General features: G+C 29.4%; 1 protein-coding gene across 5 annotated transcripts in view; it reads right to left on the bottom strand.

Moving 5' to 3' along the window:
* Nucleotides 1-20472, bottom strand: part of LOC122506403 (beta-hexosaminidase subunit beta-like) — a 128301-nt gene that overhangs the window by 20599 nt on the left and 87230 nt on the right. The window contains exons 1-3 of one of the 5 annotated variants that reach the window (XM_043618544.1): nucleotides 11887-14998; nucleotides 9635-10369; nucleotides 7307-7585 (exon numbers count right to left, since the gene is read on the bottom strand). The exons of 1 other annotated variant lie outside the window; for it this stretch is intronic. In XM_043618544.1, coding sequence (XP_043474479.1) covers nucleotides 7376-7585; nucleotides 9635-10369; nucleotides 11887-14610 — 3669 coding nt within the window. In that variant the 5' untranslated portion in view covers nucleotides 14611-14998 and the 3' untranslated portion in view covers nucleotides 7307-7375. Of the gene's footprint in view, nucleotides 1-3603; nucleotides 3842-7306; nucleotides 7586-9634; nucleotides 10370-11842; nucleotides 14999-20472 lie in introns of those variants that run through there. 3 more of the 5 variants (XM_043618545.1, XM_043618550.1, XM_043618548.1) reach the window with 3 other exon arrangements.

The following is a 20472-nucleotide window of genomic DNA, read 5'->3' as shown; positions in this document are numbered from 1 at the left end:
GATATTCAAACTTTACTGTACACGTGTGTCGTTAGCATAGTGGTTAGAGCGTTAGTCTGTAAGTCCGTAGGTCGTAGGTTCGATTCCCCTCGTCAGCAATTTTGTTTATTTTCATAGATTTGCGATATTTCTAGATATCAATCGTTAGGTACTAAAAGAGAGCGTTCACAAATTACGTAACATTATAAAGGGTGGAGGGTCTAGCTATTTGTTATGTACAGCAGAAAAAATGCCGCTAATGTATGTTACAGTGTATTACTTGGGGGGAGGGGGGTCAAATTTTTCAAAAATTAGCGTTACGTAATTTGTGAACGCTCCCAAATATGAAAATCTAATGCACACTTACTGTAATTGTCTATTATTTAATTTTTAAATGTTATAAACAATTTTTTTTACTTCATTTACTATATCCATTGTTAGTCTCCATCTTTAATACAATTTCTTTAAAAAGATAAATATTTTATGAATAATGACTATTTATTAATATTATTTACAATTTTGTTATTAAATTATTTATAATTATTAATTTACGACTAATTAATAACAATACGGCTTTTATTGTGGCAGTATTCTCAGCCAGCACTGGTCCAGTGCTGTCTGGCAGCACTGACGCAGTACTCCGCCAGTTGTAAATTTCCCATTGGGTTAATGCAAGAATTAATTAATATTTAACTTTTTGAGGACTGGTACATTCAATCAATATGAACATATTTTTGTTAACTCGTGCATAACTTTACCGTTTTCAAGTGATGCGCGAACAAAGTTTTGCTTACAGACAGACAGAAATTTTCTTTTTTACATTTTTCGAATTCTACACAGGTGTCTGGAGGGAAAAAAAAGTTTGCCTACGATGACAAAACAATTCATTGTTACCCTCTGGTTCCTTAGCACTCTCTGAAAAGAGAAAACTTAACCCGAAAATCGTAGCTGTTCATTTATGGAAAAATCACCCCTTTATAGGGGTGATTTGGAATTTTTTTTAGAAAAAATTGTTTTTAAGGAGCAAAAATAATTTTTAAATTATTTTGATGATTGTTATTTATGTGTCACGTCAGATTTCAGTTCACATTTTAAATTTGGCCAAAACAATTACAAAAACAATAAAACAATTATTAGTTGGGTTAAAATCAATTTTTAAACTCGGCGTGCAAGTTTTACGCACGCTGCACTGTCCAAAATTTTCAAAAAATAAAAATTTGATCTACTCTCGTAATTTTTAATAACTTTCATTGCTAATTTTTATATATACTTATTCATAATTCGACAGTCGAGTTCTAATGGTGTGTACCGGACAATAATCGACGGTGCACATAATTATACCTCGACGTCAAACCTCCCGCTCAGATTGTCTCACGTGCCGGAAAAATACCAAGCCAAATGGGCGCGAACCAAGGGTACTATACCCTTGGTCCTTAAACGACCGCCAAGCGAGGCATCTATCCGACTGAGCTAATCTGTCGGTTATTATTCATCTTCTATAGTGTAATATGATTTAAGGTACTGAAAAAATGTAAACAAAATTTTGATACCCCTAAAAATGGTCATTTTTGAATGGCTCAAATTTTACTAGTAGTTTTTAAAAAATTCAACTAATTCTACATTTTTTATTATTTTTCGTTGCCAAATTTTATGTATGCTTTTCTTACGATAATAAATAATCAATCGTATGGATTTTGAAAAATTTAAATTTTTTCAAAAAACGTGCACAGTGCAGCGCGCATAAAACTTGCACAACAAAATTAAAAATTTATTTTAACACATCAAATTCAAGAAGAACACTCTGAAACATTTTGCAAACTATTCTTATCATTGACAGCTATGTTTTTTTTAAACGTCCAAATTAAAAAAAAATTAATTTGTTTATATACCTAATTTTTTATTTTTTTAAGAAAAATTTGTTAAAAAAATTTGTTTTAAAAGTTGAAGAATAACTGAACTTTTTTTGTCTCAACGAAATTTTTGTAAGTCCAATAAATTTTCAAGTTGTAGACCATTAAAATAAGGTCTACTTTTCAAAAATCAAATTTTCAAAATTTAAAATGTGAACTGAAATCTGACGTGAAATTGCCCACATATATGTGAATAGATGTTATCAAAAATCGTTAACTAAATAAAAGAAAAGTTAAAAATTTGAATTTTTTGTTTTTAAAAAACTTTTTAATCGATTGTATCTAGAAAATTAAACCCTGTAAACGCACACATAAATAACAATTATCAAAATAATTTAAAAATTATTTTTGCTCCTTAAAAACAATTTTTTCTAAAAAAAATTCCAAATCACCCCTATAAAGGGGTGATTTTTCCATAAATGAACAGTTACGATTTTCGGGTTAAGTTTTCTCTTTTCAGAGGGTAACAATGAATTGTTTTGGCATCAGTAGGCAAACTTTTTTTCCCTTCCAGACACCTGTGTCTAATGTCTCAAAACAAAAAAATATATAAAAATTTTTAAGTTTGGAGCAATGTACAGACAGAAGTCTGATTTTATTAATATAGATTATTATTTATTTATATACATTCCAAAATTTAAAAATAAAAATTCTTACAGCATATATCAATTCTTACTTAAAAATACATCTTCGCATTAAATATAAATTTTAATTTACTTAAAAGTAAAATTTATAACAGCAAAAATAAATTTTTATTTAAAAAATAAAATTTTAGCAAAAAACAAATTTTTATTCAAAAATAAAATAATATTAAAAAAAAAACATTTTTTTAGAGAAATAGAATTTTGTAATATAAAAACCTATATTTTTATTTAAAAATAAAATGTTTAACAGGACATAAAAGTTTTTATTTTAAAAATAAATTTTCTAGGTATTTAAAAATAAAAAAAAATTGTTCTCCGAAACGAAAAGGTAACTTTAAAACGAGAATACAAAAAAAATCTTTTATATAGCCAAATTCAAAGATTTTTTTCCTTTTTTTTTACTATTTTCGATAAAATGAACGAAACAAACAAAAGTGTAAAAATATTTTACGTACTCTTGAGAATAGAGACTGAAAATAGCTGGCATATTTCCAATATTTCGAACTAAAACGGTTTTTGAAGATGAAATCTTTACAGCTGTAGATGGAACTTCAATTCTATCGGGTAAGTCTAAAACTGCTCTGGGTCCAATGGCTTTTCATTTAAATTAATTTCTTTTTATTAGGTAAATTTTTATTTACATACATTTTAATTTCACATAATGCGATGAAAAAATGTATTTAAATCAAATAAAAAATTAATTGGTTCAAGTCAATAATATTGAATTTAGTAATATACACTGTAAAAAATCTAGGGAGTTAACGGACATTTGAAAAAATTATATAATATCTATCGATTAGCATAAAAAACTCAAAATTGATTTTTTAGAGCTAAGCCGCGTATATATTATTGAAATAAATAAACATATTATTAAAAATAAAATAAAAGATACAATAATAAGGAATTACTTAATTATAATTAAATTATGAATCTTTCATTTATTTAACTATTTAATTACAATTGTTTCATTTAGAATAGTTATTTATTTATTTATTCTAATTCCAATCGTATTTATTAATATAATTCTATACTACTTGGAAGGAATGAACTAAATATGATATTTTTCATGAAATTTAAAAAAATACATACCTTGGATATATTTTGAATAAGAAAGCAGATAGAATATATTTTATTGGTCTGCATTTGTTGAAATATTAGAATACTTGGTATAACTTGGAAAGAAATTGATTTTCGTTCATTTAATATGAAATTAGTGTCAATCTTTTGGCAATATTTTATCAAATAATTCATTCTTTGTTCAGTGGTCATTGACATTTGCATTACATATTCAGATGGAGAAAAAAAGCTCTGAAAATTTAATACATTTTTTCAATTTTTATTCTATTTTCCATTATATAGTGTTTTATTTAAAATTATGTATTACTTTTTTTAAAATATTGTTATATTATATTTTCTATTTATTAATTTAATATACAAATTGACGTAAAACCCTATATAGATACAAAATTAAAAAATTTAATCAATATTTATATAAATATAATAATAATTATTAAAAATAAATTATTTTGTGCCTTTGAGAATTTGATTTTATTGATATTTTACTTTTTATTAAATTTGTCTTTAGTTTATAAAACATTACTTTTGTGCCTTAATATTCACTTTGATTTCCATCAGCATTAATAATAATATGTTAAAAATAAATTATCGTTTAAAAAGTAAACATTTCACTTAATAATTTTATTGCGGTTCTTAAATTTTATACACTGCATCTCTACCGGAGCAATTTCATCTTCATTTTTAGGGTTCCGTACACCTACCGTGTATCGTCGGAACCCTATTAGTGAGACTCTGTTGTCCGTAGCCAAATCGTGTCCCCCCCTAGCGGCTAAACTATTTGACCTAAAGAGCTCAAATTTGGTCCAGATATGTATTTTCACTCGTAGATTACAGGAAAAATATAGCGAATGTGATTGGACGTGATGGGCATAGCGTTGTCAAGGAAGTAACAAGATTTTTGGCCAAAAATGCATAAAAAGTGACCATTCCTCCCCCCCCCCTTAACTTCTAAACTATTCGACATGGAGAGCTGGAATTTTGCATGCTAGTGTATTTTTACTCGAATATTACAGGAAAAATATAGAGAACTTGATATGTAATGATGGCCATAGCGTTGTCAAGGAAAAACTAAAAAATTTAAAAAAAAAATTTGTTTTCCCTAACTTTTACATTATTTGACCTAATGAGCTGGAAATTGGTATCCTGGTGTATTATTACAGTCTGACGACAAAAAATTTATTTAAGAAACTTTTGAAAAAAAATTTTTTTTAAATTTTTTTTTTCAAAAAAAAAATTTTTTTTAATTTTTTTTAGTTTAAACACGTAGCATTAAATATTTTAAGGAAGAGTGAAATTTTAAGAGAATAAATGAGAGATTGTTTTCTGACTTTAATTTCTTAACTAAAAATAAAAAAAAATTGGACAAGTGCGAGTTGTACTCGCACTGCAATGGCGGGTTCCGTACACAAATATTAAAACAATACTTGCAACATTTATCGGTAATTAGTGTAATTAAAATAAACAATTTAAAAAAATATATTAAAATCATTTGATAAGAAGAAATAACTAAAAAAAATTAAAGTATTGTATATCTAATATTGTAAACAATAATAAGCAGAGGAACAAAATTTTCAAAATTATAGTTTCTCTGCTTATTATTGTTTACAATATTAGATATATACAATACTTTAATTTTTTAGTTATTCTTTTTTATCAAATGATTTTAATATATTTTTTTAATTGTTTATTTTAATTCTACCAATTACCGATAAATGTTGCAAGTATTGTTTTAATATTTGTGTACGGAACTCGCCATTGCAGTGCGAGTACAACTCGCACTTGTCCAATTTTTTTACAGCTTGATCCGATTTAATTTTGTAGTCAAAAACCTTAAAAATATCAACAATGTTAATATTTTTCGAATTCAAAGAAAGCATACAAAATTTCTTTGCGTTCTGTTCCATTTTCCTTTGAGAATATTTTTCTTTCGTTCACATAGGGTGAAGGAACCAGTTGTCGAGTCGACACCAGTTTTCGAGTCCTGGTGACTATTTATGCCCATAAATAGTAAATTATATTAAATACGTAAAATAAAATAATATAACAATATTCCCAATTTAATAAAGTTATTTATAAAAAAAAATGTTTTATATTGTAATGTTAAATTGTTTTTCTTAAAAAAAATAATTTTATGTGCATAACTCACGAAATCAGAGGAATGACACCATTTGCTATTTTCATTCGTAATGTGACTAGTGTTATTTTACTTCTAAAAACAGTATATTTTTTAATATTTAGAAAACTTCTTTAATACCATCAAATTCAGAAGAAAACAAAGAGTATATAACTGTTGATAATTACTTTATATGATTATTTATTAGTTTAAATAAAATTAATACTCGGTAACTGGTACTGAATTTTGATTGCTCTCCAATTGTCGATTTGTTGACTCGAGAAATGGGTTTGGCATATTTTATTATTTGACACCATTTTTCGATTGTCAATTAAAAACGTAAGCATAAATATTATCTGTCATTTTCGTAGATTAATATATGGTTAGGTTTATGTAAACATCATCTAATAACGTAAGAAATGTTCTTTAAATTAAATTTTTAATAGAAATCATTTTCAATTTAAAATTTATTTTTTTTGGAAACATTTGTTATGAAATATAATTAATTTCTATTAATTTCTATTATTTATTTATTTATTTAAGTAGTAAACGGGACTGTGCCCTTTCGTACAAAGTACTCTTAATACTAATTTTATTGCACTAAGCAAAATTACTAAATATTATCAAAAATGAAACATAAGTAGCTGAACTTAAAATAGTGAACTACATATCTCTAAAAAAATAATATCTCTAAAAAACATAAACTCTAAAAACTACATATCTCTGTTTTGTCATTATATGACAAAACAAAAACGACAACTGGGTCAAAAAATCGAGCAATTGGTATCTGAGCCCCGACAAATGGTATTTTACAAACAATTTCTTTTATATTAATTATTTAATATATAATTTATTTTTTTAACGAAATTTTATCAAGTATAATAGCTTAGATACTCCTCTTACTTAAATCATATTTTTTAATTTACATGGATGGCCTTAATTGTGATTAAAAAATGTGTAAATGTTGAACCTCACTATTTCCTCGACAAATGGTTCCATCACCCTATGAAGTATTGACAGTTTTGATTTTAAAGACTCAACTATGAAGTTTGTCAGAAACTATTAACTTTTTTGTTTACTAAATACTTTGTTTTCATGCATAGAAAAATTCTACTCTTGTAAAAATTGTTTTTAATTCCAATTTAGAAATTCAAATAAAAGTAACATTAAAATGAATTTTTTTCGTTTTTAAAAAATCCTAATTTAAAAAAAGTTCAATTATTGTAGAAATTAAAAAAATGTTATTGTTGAAAATGATATCATTTTGACTTTGATTCTCTTCTTGAGTGGCAAATCCAATAATTAAAATTAAATTAAAAACTTCACAATTGCTTTTTCTAGAAAAATAAAATTTATTTACAGAAAATTGTAAAAACAGATATAAAATTTACTTCATGACAATTGAAAAGTTTTTCTTATTGTTTACAAAAGTTATATACAGGACAGAATAAAAAATTAATAATAAATTAGAAATATCAATAAATAAAAGTAGACGAAAAATTAAATAATGTTCGACGTATCAAATTTTCAAATAATGTTAAATACATTTTACAAAAGATTTTAAACATTTTACAAAAATTTCCTAACATTCCTTCCCCTGAAATACAATTATAATTGTCGAGTGAAATTTTTAAAGTTAAACAATATGAGAATTAAGGAAGAGAATTTAATTTTCTCGCTAAATAAGTAAAACCACCGATAATTCTTGGTTCTTGAATTTCAAATTTTTTCGTCATCAAATTTTCATATTGAACAACATGTTCTCTAACATTTTGACAAATTGCCGGTTCTCCTAAATTTTCAATGTAATAATGCGGATATTGAATAGCTTCCGAAAAATTTGTCCCGGGAATTTGAGTTTCCTGAAAATATTAATATTGTTGATTAGTTTATTATTAGAATTTTTCAAAAATTTCTATCTAAATTTTTTTCTTGGTGTTGCTGATTATAAATTTGATGTTTATTTTTAAAAATTTAAAATTACGGATCCAACATAGCGGCTGAAAAAGGAAAAAAATTACTCGGATTTGCTTGAAACTTGTTACTCTGGGGTTTTTAGGGTTTCTGATTATAAATATGAAGTCTGGTTTTAATATTCCAAATTGACCCCAAAAACTCCCAAGTACTTTGTTTCAAGCAATTCCGAGTGATTTTTTATTTTTTCGTCAGCCATATTGGATCCACCATTTTGAATTTTTTTTAAATAAAGTTCAGATTCGTAATCATCAAAAATCAACTTCAAAAACCTCCGAGTATAAGCAAATCCTATCAAATTAAATTGTTTTATTTTTTCTGACATTTTGTAAGAATTAACAAATTCGTTATTAAAACCAATTTAACTGATTAAATAAGTAAAAATTCTACTATTTTATAATTAGAGAATAAAGAAAGGAGTGGAAAGGAGAAAAACAGAAGCAAGCAGGAAAGAGTGGATGGGTAAGTGGGATACGCAAAGATTGATGGAATTTGAAAAGAAGTTCAATGAGAGAAGTAACGAGTCCGAGGAGGAAGGAGGGGTATATTATAGATGGAAGAGGTTAAAATGGATTATTGGGGAAATAAAAAGGAATATGGAAAACAAAGGAGGAACAAAAGTAGAATTCAGAAGGGGCTGGTGGGATGAAGAATGTGAAAGGAGTAGAAAAGAATTAAGAGAATGCATAAAGAAATGGAGGAATGGTAGTATGACGAAAAGAGAGTACAATAAAAGACATAAAAAACAGGGGAGGTTAATTAGAAAGAAAAAAGAAAAGGGAAGGAAACAGTATATTAAAGAGGTGGAAAAGAAATAGAAGAGGGTAGGGAATGGGACCTAATTAATAGAGAGAGGAAAAGGAGAAAAGAAATTAGGATGGAGGACTGGACAAACTATTTTAAGGAATTAAGCTGGGGGATGGGACACAGAATAAGAGGAGAAGGGAGGAAAAGGGAAGTGGATGTGGTACAGACGGAAATAAGTAGGAAAGAGGTAAACGAGGCTATTCGAAGCTTTAAAAGGGGTAAGGCAGCGGGGGAAGATGGAATGGAGGGGGAAAGCTTGAAATTTGGGGGGAAGTTGTAAGAGAGGAAATGTGGAAGTTGGTGAATTTGGTTTGGAATGGGGAAGCGGCATGGAAAACGGGATTAGATAGATAGATTAGATAGCACTGATCATAAAGAGGGGATAGGAAACAAGGGTAGAGGGTTATAGGGGGGTGACGTTGATGACTGTTGGTTATAAGGTGTGCGCAGAGGTTGGAAGAAGAAGGCTAGAGCAAAAAGTAGAGGAGCTAGGCTGCATGCCGCATAACCAAACTGGCTTCAGAAAGGAAATGGGGACGATGGACAATGTATATGTCTTGAATTATTTAGTAAATAAGAATTTGGGGAGGAGTAATGGCAAGTTGGTGGTTACATTTGTAGATCTGAAAGCAGCAATTCTATTTGTAAATAGGGGGATCTTGTACAGAGTGTTAAGAGAGAAAGGAATATAGGATGGATTAAAAGAGAAAATTAAAGAACTATATGAGGATACTGAAGAAAGGGTTAAAATTGGGGTCAGAATGGGGGAAGAATTCTGCTTGGGTAGAGCGCTAAGGCAGGGATGCCCCCTAAGTTCAATATTGTTTAACGTTGACATAATATGCGGATGATGTGGTTTTGATGGCTGAGGATGAAAGTGGAATGAAATTATTAATGAAAGAGTTTGAGAAATATGTGAGAGAGAAAGATTTAAATGTGAATGTGGAGAAAACGAAAGTGCTGAGGCTTAGAAAAAAAGGATATGGAAGAGACGATATGGAAAATGAATGGAAAATGCGTGGAAGAGGTGAATGAGTTTTGTAATCTAGGGTATTGGTTTATGTGCAATGAAAGACAGGATTGAACCTTTAGAACTTTAGGGGCATATTAGTTTTAAAAATATCAATCACCTTTTCCTTAATATTGACAAAACATTGTTTCTTAGATCGAGGATATTCTGTTAATTCGTTATCAAAATTTCTCATTTTTATAGGTGGCACTGGATTACTCGGATTTCGTTGATTCTCCAAACCATTGGCGGATACATTTTTTTCTGTTTCTTGACAAAGTGGTTGATGTAAAAATTCCTGAGGAATTAGTTGCGGTTCTTGAGCGCCATTTAGTTTAATAACTGGAATTTTTTTATTCAAATTCGTCAAGTACTCGAGTCCTCTTTTTTGATTAGGTTTCTCTAATGCCTCTAGTGCCTCCTTTATTATTTCCGGATCCTGCAGACCATTGTTTCGTTGCTGTGGTTGTACAATTTGCTTGTGGTAACGAAGTCGCAACAAACTGGAATTTTCCAATGTTTTTAAATTTTCTCCAACTAAACAATTTTCATCAGATCTTTGTAGAAGTGATGAATACGGAGTGAATTTTTGATCCAGTCTGTAATAGTTTTGATCATTTGAATGCAACTGACATGTCTGTTGCTGAAGCGGTGCCGCAACCAATGAATGCTGATGTTGTACCAAAGGTTGATGATGTAAAGATGATTGCTGACATGGTAATAGTGATTTTTGATTTGGTATCAATGATTGCTGGTACGGTATCAACGATTTATGGTATGGCACAAATGATTTCTGATGTGGTACCATTAACTGCTGTTCTGTTACCTCTGATTTCTGATATGGTACCATCAATTGCTGTTGTAAAATAATTTATTATAAATAAATGTATCGATAACTATATTAAAAGTAGATAAAAAATAGAAAACAATGTATTCCTACTAAAAAAAAGCATGAAGTCATGGAGAGTATCGAATATCGAAACAACCGATGACACTCGAATTGAGAAGCATTAAACATAAACATGAGAAACGCATGCTATAGCAAGAAAAAAGTCATGTTGTAGATGGCACTGCAGTTGGACAATTATTTTTGGCGTTAACTTTCAAATTTAAACTGTCTCTTTCTTTTTTTAAGTGAGAAAATAAATCAATATTCCCAGGCGGCACACGATAACTAAAAGGCATCAAAATGTTAACATCTACTCAAAACGATCCTAACAAAAAAAGCATGAAGGCATGGGCAAGGTCGAATATCGAAGAGAACTCGCAGCGCGATTTGGAAAAAAGCATTGGAGAAAGTCATACTCATAAGCAAAGTGCATGTTGCAGATGGAGCTGCGGTCGTCCAATTGTTAGCGCTAACTTTTAAAATGCTGATATCCTTTTTTGAAATTGATAAAAAATATATATTTATTTTTATTTATTTTTTAATTAAAAGTAATTAAGAAAATTAAATTAACGTTTTTTTAATATTATAAATAACAATCAACATAAATTCTAATTCAGCATCAAATAATTAAAACTAGACAAATGGTATATATTTTTACATTAATTTATGTTTATTAAAAAAAAGCAATTAGAATAAATAAATAGAAATCAATATTATTTAAAATAATAAATAATTATTAATAATAGTAACAAAGAATATAATTATAACATAGCAAGAGTTTAAATCTAATTTAAATGTAAAGAAATTGAAGTTATTAGAATTAGAATTAATTCAAAATTAGGTAGCAAACTAAATTTAGAAATGTCGTAGAACAGTTAAAGATTTTTTAATGCTTAGCCCTATTTATTGCTTAGCGTTCACCAGTTTCGTATGCCTTACGCTTATATGTTTGTGTAAGTTTAATTGTATATTAAACACACAAAGAAAAAATAAAAATTGTAATTAATTAAAAATTAGGCAGGGAACTGAATTGACAAATGGCAGAGAATGGCAAAGGAGACGGCCGCTTGCGGCCGTCGACTGCGCTAGTAATGAATAAATAATTTATTACAATGACAAGAAAAAATAGATGAAAAAGAAAATATAAAATGAGAATTAATTAAAAAACAAATGAAACGGAAATAATAAAAGAAAAGTTGAAGAATTTTAATTTTAAGTAAATGGAAGAATAAGTTGATGAAGCAAACAATTGAAGAAAAAATTAACGATGAAGATAAAAATATTTTTAAGAATAAAAAATAGAAAAAAAGATTAAAGGAAAAATGTATTGATAAATAAATATCTATCAAATAAATAAAAAATTAAAAAACAAATGTAAAAAAGCAGATGAAGAAGTAAAGAAAGAAGAAGAGAATATTGTTAAAGAAATTAGTTACAAACAGATTAAAGTAAAAAAGAAATACTAGTGATTTCTGATCTGCTACCATCAATTGCTGCTGTGGTACCATTGTTTTCTGATTTGGTTCCATTAATTGTTGTGGTGCCAGTGATTTCTGATCTGCTACCATCAATTGTTGTTGTGGTACCAGTAATTGGTGCTGTGGTACCACAAATTTCTGATGCATCAGTGATTGCTGATTTGGCGATTGTTGATGTACGAATGATTGCTGACTCGGAATTAGTGATGTTTGATTCTGAATCAAAGGTTGCTGAATATACCCTTGATTATGCCCCAGTTGTTGGAAGTGATTTGCCATTGATTGTTTTTGCAACTCTGCTTGTTGATGACGTTTATGTAAACAATGCTGCCCCCGATGATGATGATGCATCTTTTGGTCCACATGCGAATTCTGATGATGCATTTCCGCATGACGATGACGATTTTTATTTTGCATTCGAAAATGTTGATACCGCTCAAAATCAGATTGAGATTTTCCACATTGATTTTGTTCTACTCTAAAATTTTTGTTAGACAGATTTTTCTGCTCCTGCTGGTGATTCCATGTCAAACACTCAGATTTCTGATCATGTCTCTGATACTCCTGTCTCTGTCGATCCTGATGCTTCTCCTGGCATTGTCTCCAATTTTGACACTTATCATCACATCTCTGTTGATCTGACTCATCAACACCTTGACGATTCTCACAATTCCAATTCGATTGTTGAATATCGAATCCGTAGCACTTGATTTTCTCCATTTCGCAGTAAGTGATCCTGGGCGGTGTTATGTGTGCCATCCAATCTGGTTTCTCGTCGATACTATTTTTTGCTGTAATCTTTTTCGAAACGTTGTTCTTGACTCTTCGAATAATCTTCTCTTCAGTTTGAGTACAACTCTCCAGATAAGCGAGCTGTTTTTTTTGTTCGTTGAGCAACAATTGAAATTGTCGCATCATCATGTCTTCGGAAAATTGTTGCTGTTGCATGGTAGTTAACAGTAGTTCCTGATCCTTGAGCATTTGTGGCGTGAAGTAGTAAACTTTATTACTTATTTTACTCCGTTGTTGCATATCTGTTGATTTTATTGTCATTTTATTGTGATTTGTGTGATTATTGTGTGAATAATTATCATTTGGGACAATTTGTTGCCTTTCTTCTGTCTCTGCTTGGAGTTGCTTCAATTCCGGATTTACTAAATCGAGAGAAAATGAAGTGAAGTGTGTTCGATTGTTAGGATTCATTTGTAAAAGATAATTATCTTGTGAAAACTTATCATTCAGAGTCGCTTGACAATTATTATTAAAAATTGTCTGAGAATTATTGGAGTTGTCCTGATAACAATTGAGATTGTCTTGAAATTTATTAGGGTTGACTTGTAAATTATTAGCACTGACCTGGAAATTATTAGTATTGACTTGCAAATTATTAGGATTATCCTGAAAATTATTGGGATTGATCTGAAAATTATTAGGATTCACCTGAAAGTTTTTGAGATTGTCCTGTAAGTTTTTAGAATTGACTTTTAAATTATTGGCATTGGCCTGGAAATTATTGGGATTTACTGTCAAATTATTAGAGTGCACTTGAAAATTATTAGAATTCATTTTCAAATTTTGATAGTAACACTTTTGACGATTCAAAGAAAAATCCTGTGGTGAAGTCATTATGTGGCAAAAATTCGAATTATAAAAATTACAAGAATTCTGTTTTTGCTCCATTGAATGATGATTTCGATCAAAAGCAATATCACGTTGCTGACAAATTGAATTATGTAATTGCTGATCCACCTGTTTAATATTTTCCATTTGCGATCGTGTTGGACATTTATCGAACAAATTATTCGAATCAATTGAATGACGTTGATGATACACTGGCGCCGACATGGATAATTGTTTCATCACTTGTTGCTTCAATTCTTTATGGGGAAATTCTTTTTGAAAATTTGTATTCTCTTTTAGATACGATTCACGATAAGTGGCACCAATTCGTCCACCAATTGGCTGCTTCTCATAGTTAGTCTCATTTTCGCAATTATCGAGAATAAATTCATTATTTTCTTCATTCTTGGTCATTTTCTCGTTTTCGGTTATTTTCCCAATTTTTTCATGTTTCTTTAAAGTTTCTGAATGTTGTATTACGGATTCTTGATTTTCTGGTGATGATATTTTTTCCGGATTTTTTGTATTTTCGGGATCAATTTTTGTTTTTTGTGAATCAGTCTTTGGTTCTGAATTCGAAATATTGTCGCGATGACTTGGAAGATGGGAAACAATTGGTCTCGGCGTGGCTTTATTTCTCGATGAACATTGTTGAATTGCTGATGCTGATAAAGAATTAGGAGCAAATGATCGATAAGTTGAAAGGGATGGAGAATTTTTTTCCGTAATGAGAATACTTTCCGATTGATTTTCATTTTCAATAGGATGGAAATACGCGATATTTTTATTTTTTTGTTCTTTTCTAATAAATTGAGAGTTTGAAATCATAGTCAATTTCTCATGATTACTGATTGCATCTCCATGACCGATATTTTGTCTCGTATTGCACAATAAATTTTCCCTTATTGTCGATTGTAACGAAATGTTATCATTTATCCTCTTAATCTTTTCGGGTGGAAAAGCCTTCAATCTTGGTGATGGTAATGAACGATCAATAGATTTATCATTTAGACTTAGTTTGATTTTTGGAATATTTCTCTCCAATGAACACAGTCTTTCCGAATTTGTGAACAAATTTTTACAATTACGTTTTAATGTTTGACTAGTCATAACTTTTTTCGACAATTTTCAACAAATTTAAAAATCAATTTTCTGTTTTAATTCAGATTGATTTAAACTTTCCATAAAATGCTTTTGTGTAAAATTCTGACGATTTTCTAGTAAAAGAAGAAAAGGGTTATTTTGAAAGATAACATTGTTTTACTGTTTTTATTCAAGTTTATAAAAAATTACCTTTCGTTTAAAATGTCAAATATAAAAATTATGCAGCAATATTTTGTCCTAGTTGTTATCACAATTACTGATTGCAAACAAAAATAAAATTATTTTCGATTTATTAATGTAAAGAATGTAAAAAACCAACTAACCAAACTGCTGTCATTATCTGTCATTTACTAAATTCAGAGATATAATTTATATTTGAAAACAAACGAAATTACTGTTTGAATAAATTGATTAATATTAAAAATTTAAGTAATCTAATCAATATGAGAAATTAATAAAAATAAAAAGAAATGGATGAAAATACAAATTCACATTAATTGAAAATGTAAATTAATTAAGAAGATTGTAACCTTTTTAAATTCGATTAATATTATGATTAAAAAACGTTATATCTTTTTAATTAACAAATCAAAAATTTCTTAACTAATTTACATTCTTTGACTAATTATTATTATTAGTACAATAACATTCATTTATTAATATTAATTATTATTAAATATTCTTTGAATTATTATAATACCTATTAATTAAATTTTCTTTTTTTTGGTATAGAAATTGTTGAAGACAAAAAGCGTGCTTGAGCTTTAAGGTTGAAAGCCTTAACGTTGGATAATAAAGTGGTCGATTATGAAAGATCATATATGACAAGCAATAAAGTCACGCACATATTATACAAGTCGGGCTTTTATGGGTAGTTAAAAAAAAGCGGCAAAACTGGACTTTTATATCGACTTGGCTTTTTTATATATATACTCCCTGTTCTCTTGACTTAGCGCGCACTTGAAGAAAACTTTCTTTGAAATAGAAAAAATATACAAGAGTTTCTTTAAGAATAAAACTTCTAAAAAGTCAAGTCTACTTCTTTAATTTTTATTTCTCAAAGCTTAATATTTAATGACAAAGATTCTAAGAAATATTAAACCATTTATCTTTCTACTTGGTGGAGTGCAATTATTCTTAATGAAATTTTTATGAAACGCTTTTTATCAAGATTGATATTTTATAAATGTAATCTAAAAAGCGAAATTCATTGTTGGGAAAATGTTACGATAAATGGAAAACATCAAGATTCATGGATACTGTAATAGTACACGGTGGTCTGAAAGGCGGAAAGTTCCGAGCAAAAATGACGACAAAATCGACAAACGGGGATGTTTTAAGGGGTTATGCCACTCTAGAATCCGAAAAAATAGGCATTTTTGTGAATTTTTTGCAGAGAATTTATAAAGTCAATTAAAATTGGAATATGAGGAGTTTATTGTACATCTTTTGAAGTTTAAAAATATAAATTTTCATAATAATTTAATGAAAAATGGCGACGCTGTTGGGGTTTTCCGTCGACATCTTTGTGGCGCATATGGTCCGTGGCCGCACCAACTGTTCCCGTAAATTTTGAAATATCTTGAGTATATAATTTTTTATTTATTGTACATTACAATAGCTAAAGCAACACGTAGGATTTTTTCGATATATTGATTTATGGTCAAATGGCGCACTTCTAAAGTTAACCTTTCTAAATTCTACCAAAAAATCGTCAGTAAATTGTTAGTAACAAATGAACAATACAAAATAAAAAAAAATCCTACGTGATGCCTTAAAAAATATATTTTCAAAGATGTTTGTGAAGTTTGAACTTAATCGGTTGAAAATTGTACGAGTTGTTAGTGCGGCCAACTCGAAAAATGTAGTTTTCAGATAATCGCGTTTAAAGTTTAAAGTTAATATGCTCTTGACATGCTTGACTATGCCTAACTGACTGAAACAGACGCTTGCATACTGTTTGTGAAGCCAAATTGTGTAGAATAGACTATAGTTTAGACAGAAAAGTAGCCTTATACCTGCTCTAGATCCTTCAAAGATCACCTCCCGTAGCGCGCTAACAAAAGGACCTCGCCGCTACGAAAATACGAAACTACGAAAATAAATTACTTAGAGATTTTCCCTAGCCGTAATACTACGATATGTTATTTCTGATACCCTAAGGGACTATTTAATGCAAAAAAATAAAAATCGATTTTTTTAAAATCCTAGAGTGGCATAACCCCTTAAGGAAGGTTTGGACATTACACATCCGTTTGATTTGAAATCCCAGCTGATCATTTAAGTGAGATATCCGGAAATCAATCTGAAATGTGTAAATTTACACCTCAATTTTTTAAAAAATGCAATTTAACAATAAGGATTGGTACGAATATTAACGTATATCCACCTATATTACAAAAAGATATCTCCGCAACCAACGAATCATTTTCAAGATTTTTTAACCTACAAGCCTTTATTCCCGTGTTTCTTACGATATTTTTTATTCCCAATGCACAAAAGTGTCGATTTCAGATAGCAGACGACAGGGAGTAAAAGTCATTCACTTGTTCGACTTATATGAAAATGGCGGCCGTTTTCTCCCATGGGCAAAAATAACGCATAGGATCAGCTGTTATGTTTGCCTCTTGGGAGAAAATGGACGCCATTTTCATATGGTCGAACAAATGAGTGACTTTACTCCCTGTCGTCAGCTATCTAAAAGCGCCATTTTTGTGCATGTGGGATAAAAAAAATAAAAACCCACCAGATTTGCTTGTAACTTGTTACTCGGGGGTTTTTGGGATCCCAGTAAAAAAACTAATTCAAACGGATTGAAATGAATTAAGATTTTTGGTAGAAAGCGGGATTCATTTAAGCTCTTTGTATATTCGATTGAATTCGATTCAATTTGCCTGAAGTTGTGCAAACGAATTCGCATTCGTAAGAAATGACCAAGGCATGCATTGAATTCGTGCTGACGAATTGAAAAAAATTAAAGGCCCCAAAACTTGTCCATTGAATTAGTATGAATAGAAGGTTTGGAAGTTCAATACAGTTTGACGAATTCAGGAAAATTGCAACATAGCTCCAATTCGTATTTGTCACAAAGCGGGATTCACTGAAACTCGCTTTGTGAATTCTTTTTAATTTATTTCAATTAGTTTTTGTTTACTGGGATTGCTGATTACGAATCCGCTATTACTTTTCAAACATTAAAAATAGCGGATTTAATATGGCGGACGAATTTTTTAAAAATTTGAATTTTTGAAAAGTGACACTAGATTCGATATCAGTGAAGCTAAAAATCCCTGAGTAACAAGTTTTTAGTAAATCCGTTTAATTTATAAAAATTGTACCATTACCAGGCTCTGACTATATTGAACTTTGCAAAAAATTTAACTTCTTAACAGTTGCCGAACGTCGTTTTTTAACTCAATCAACATTACTATTTAAATTAATTAATAATAATATAGATTGTTCAAAATTACTAGCACTAATTAATTTCAGAGTTTTTCGTGAGTCTTCCAGATATTATCAACCTTTCGCAGTATCTATGCCTAATTCGGCAATTTGGTTTTCTGCCCCTATCTATAATATATGCAACGCCATAAATGTAATGTGTGTTCATCACAACATAGATCTAGATTTCTCTTACTTATCCTTACTCTCATATAAAGATAAACTCACAGAGTATATTGTATCTACGAGATAATTTCAATTTAACATAACATAATAATGTTTTCTTTTTTCGTTATGATTTTAATTTTCTCGATCCGAGGAATTATGTGAAGAAGCTGTGTGCAAAATTGCAGAACAATTGGTCAAGTAGATTTTGAGATATAGTGAACACGGACTTTAAAAATGCCTAGTTTCAGAAAAATGCTTCAATCAGTAAAGATCAAATGCACAATACTTGAAGTTTGGCATTATTTTTACACGTTGAAACGCAATTTAAAAATTTAGTAATTGGTATTTCTTATCGCACAAGAATCACTCTTTTAAATGGTGTATCGGAAAATATTGCACATTTAAAAACAAACAAATTACAAATGATTTTTTAATGAAGAACATGAAACCTGAAGCCTCGCCCTACAGAACTAAAGTACTCATAACTTCGCCTAAATTTTGAGAGCAGAGAGACATATATACATACAGTCACGCAATTAGAATAATCGACAAAACATTATAAACTCTATTGTAGATAGGGTTTCTTGGGTCGTTAAATTCGAATACAGGGTCAGATTTGCGAAATTGTTAAAATTCAAAATGGTGCGGATTTAATAACGCGACGAATTTTTAAAAATTAAATGGATTTACTAAAAACTTGTTACTCAGGGATTTTTAGCTTCACTGATATCAAATCTGATGTCACTTTTCAAAAATTCAAATTTTTAAAAAATTTGTCTGCCATATTAAATCCGCTATTTTTAATGTTTGAAAAGTAAAAGCGGATTCGTAATCAGCAATCCCAAAAAACCCCGAGTAACAAGTTCCAAGCAAATCTGGTGGGTTTTTATTTTTTTTTCAACCATCTCAAAAGGTGGTCGATATATTGACAAATGTGACTGAAAGGGCCTGACTGAAAGCCTTAACCTGTACACGGAAAAAGTATCGGCACGTCAGATGTACAGGTTGTGTCAAATTTTCTTCTACATTTATTTTGCACGCCATCTGTGCCAGTTTGACGTATCTGACGTGCATTAAGTACGTCTGATATCTCGAAATGGCACCTCAGACGTGCAAAATAAAATGTACTGCTGTTGACACTGTCCTTGGCGCATCTAATGTCCCGGAATTTTTTCCGTGTACTTGTAGGTTAAAAAATCTTGAAAATGATGCGTTGGTTGTGGAGATATCTTTTTGTAATATAGGTGGATATACGTTAATATTCGTACCAATCCTTCCTGTTAAATTGCATTTTTAAAAAAATTGAGGTGTAAATTTACACATTTCAGATTTATTTCCCGATATTTCACTTAAATGATCAGCTGGGGTTTTAAATCAAACGGATGTGTAATGTCCAAACCTTCCTTAAAACATCACCGTTTGTCGATTTTGTCGTCATTTTTGGTCGGAACTTTCCGCCTTCCAGACCACCGTGAGTAAGATAAAACTATGCTATAAGAAAAACGATAAGAGAGGAAATAGAAGAAAGAGATGAAGCTAGAAATAAAGAAAATTTAAACTTTGGAAAAAATAAGAATGTTGGAAATAAATACTCGAATAATTTCGAAAAAGTATTATAAAATTAATTAAAAATAAATATTATGATGTTTTACAAAAGAAATATGTAATTTATAAGAGAAAAATCGAAGAATAAATTAGAAGAGAAAGAAAATATTTAATACAAAATAAAACTAATTAATAATTTTAATTACGTAGGGAAGACTGGGGTAAACCCGCTCACTTTTTTTCAGATCGGTAAAAATCTAAGAAATTATTCTCTAAATCCAAGTTAATTTATATCATTTGAAAGCTTATGATTTGTACTAAAAAAATAAAAAAGAGTTTTTGATCTATCTTTTTCAGTTTTACTTAGAGAAACTTTTTAATACACATATACCAAATTTCGAAATCACAATTTTCCAGGGTAAAGCCGCTCACTTTATCTTTTCAAGACGGAACAGTTTTATTTTTTAAATATTAAAATTCGTCTTATTCCCGTCTTAAGTAGGGGAACACAGTCGAGATCGGCCCACTTTTTGACTTTTGTTTATAACTTTTTTCAAAAATGAATTTGGACAATTGAAGTATATGGTTGGAAAGTCCTGTTTAATAGGAACATCTTTTCTGTACAAAGTAAATTGATTGGTTTTAAAATGAAAAAGTTATAAAGATTTAAAAACAAAAATTTGTAGTCCAGGTTGGTCCTTACAGTCAAGGTCG

The sequence above is a fragment of the Leptopilina heterotoma genome, unplaced genomic scaffold (assembly GCF_015476425.1).
Source record: "Leptopilina heterotoma isolate Lh14 unplaced genomic scaffold, ASM1547642v1 Lhet_417, whole genome shotgun sequence".
NCBI lineage: Eukaryota > Metazoa > Arthropoda > Insecta > Hymenoptera > Figitidae > Leptopilina > Leptopilina heterotoma.
Note: the sequence above shows the minus strand (reverse complement) of the source record. Positions and strands in the feature narration are given on the sequence as shown.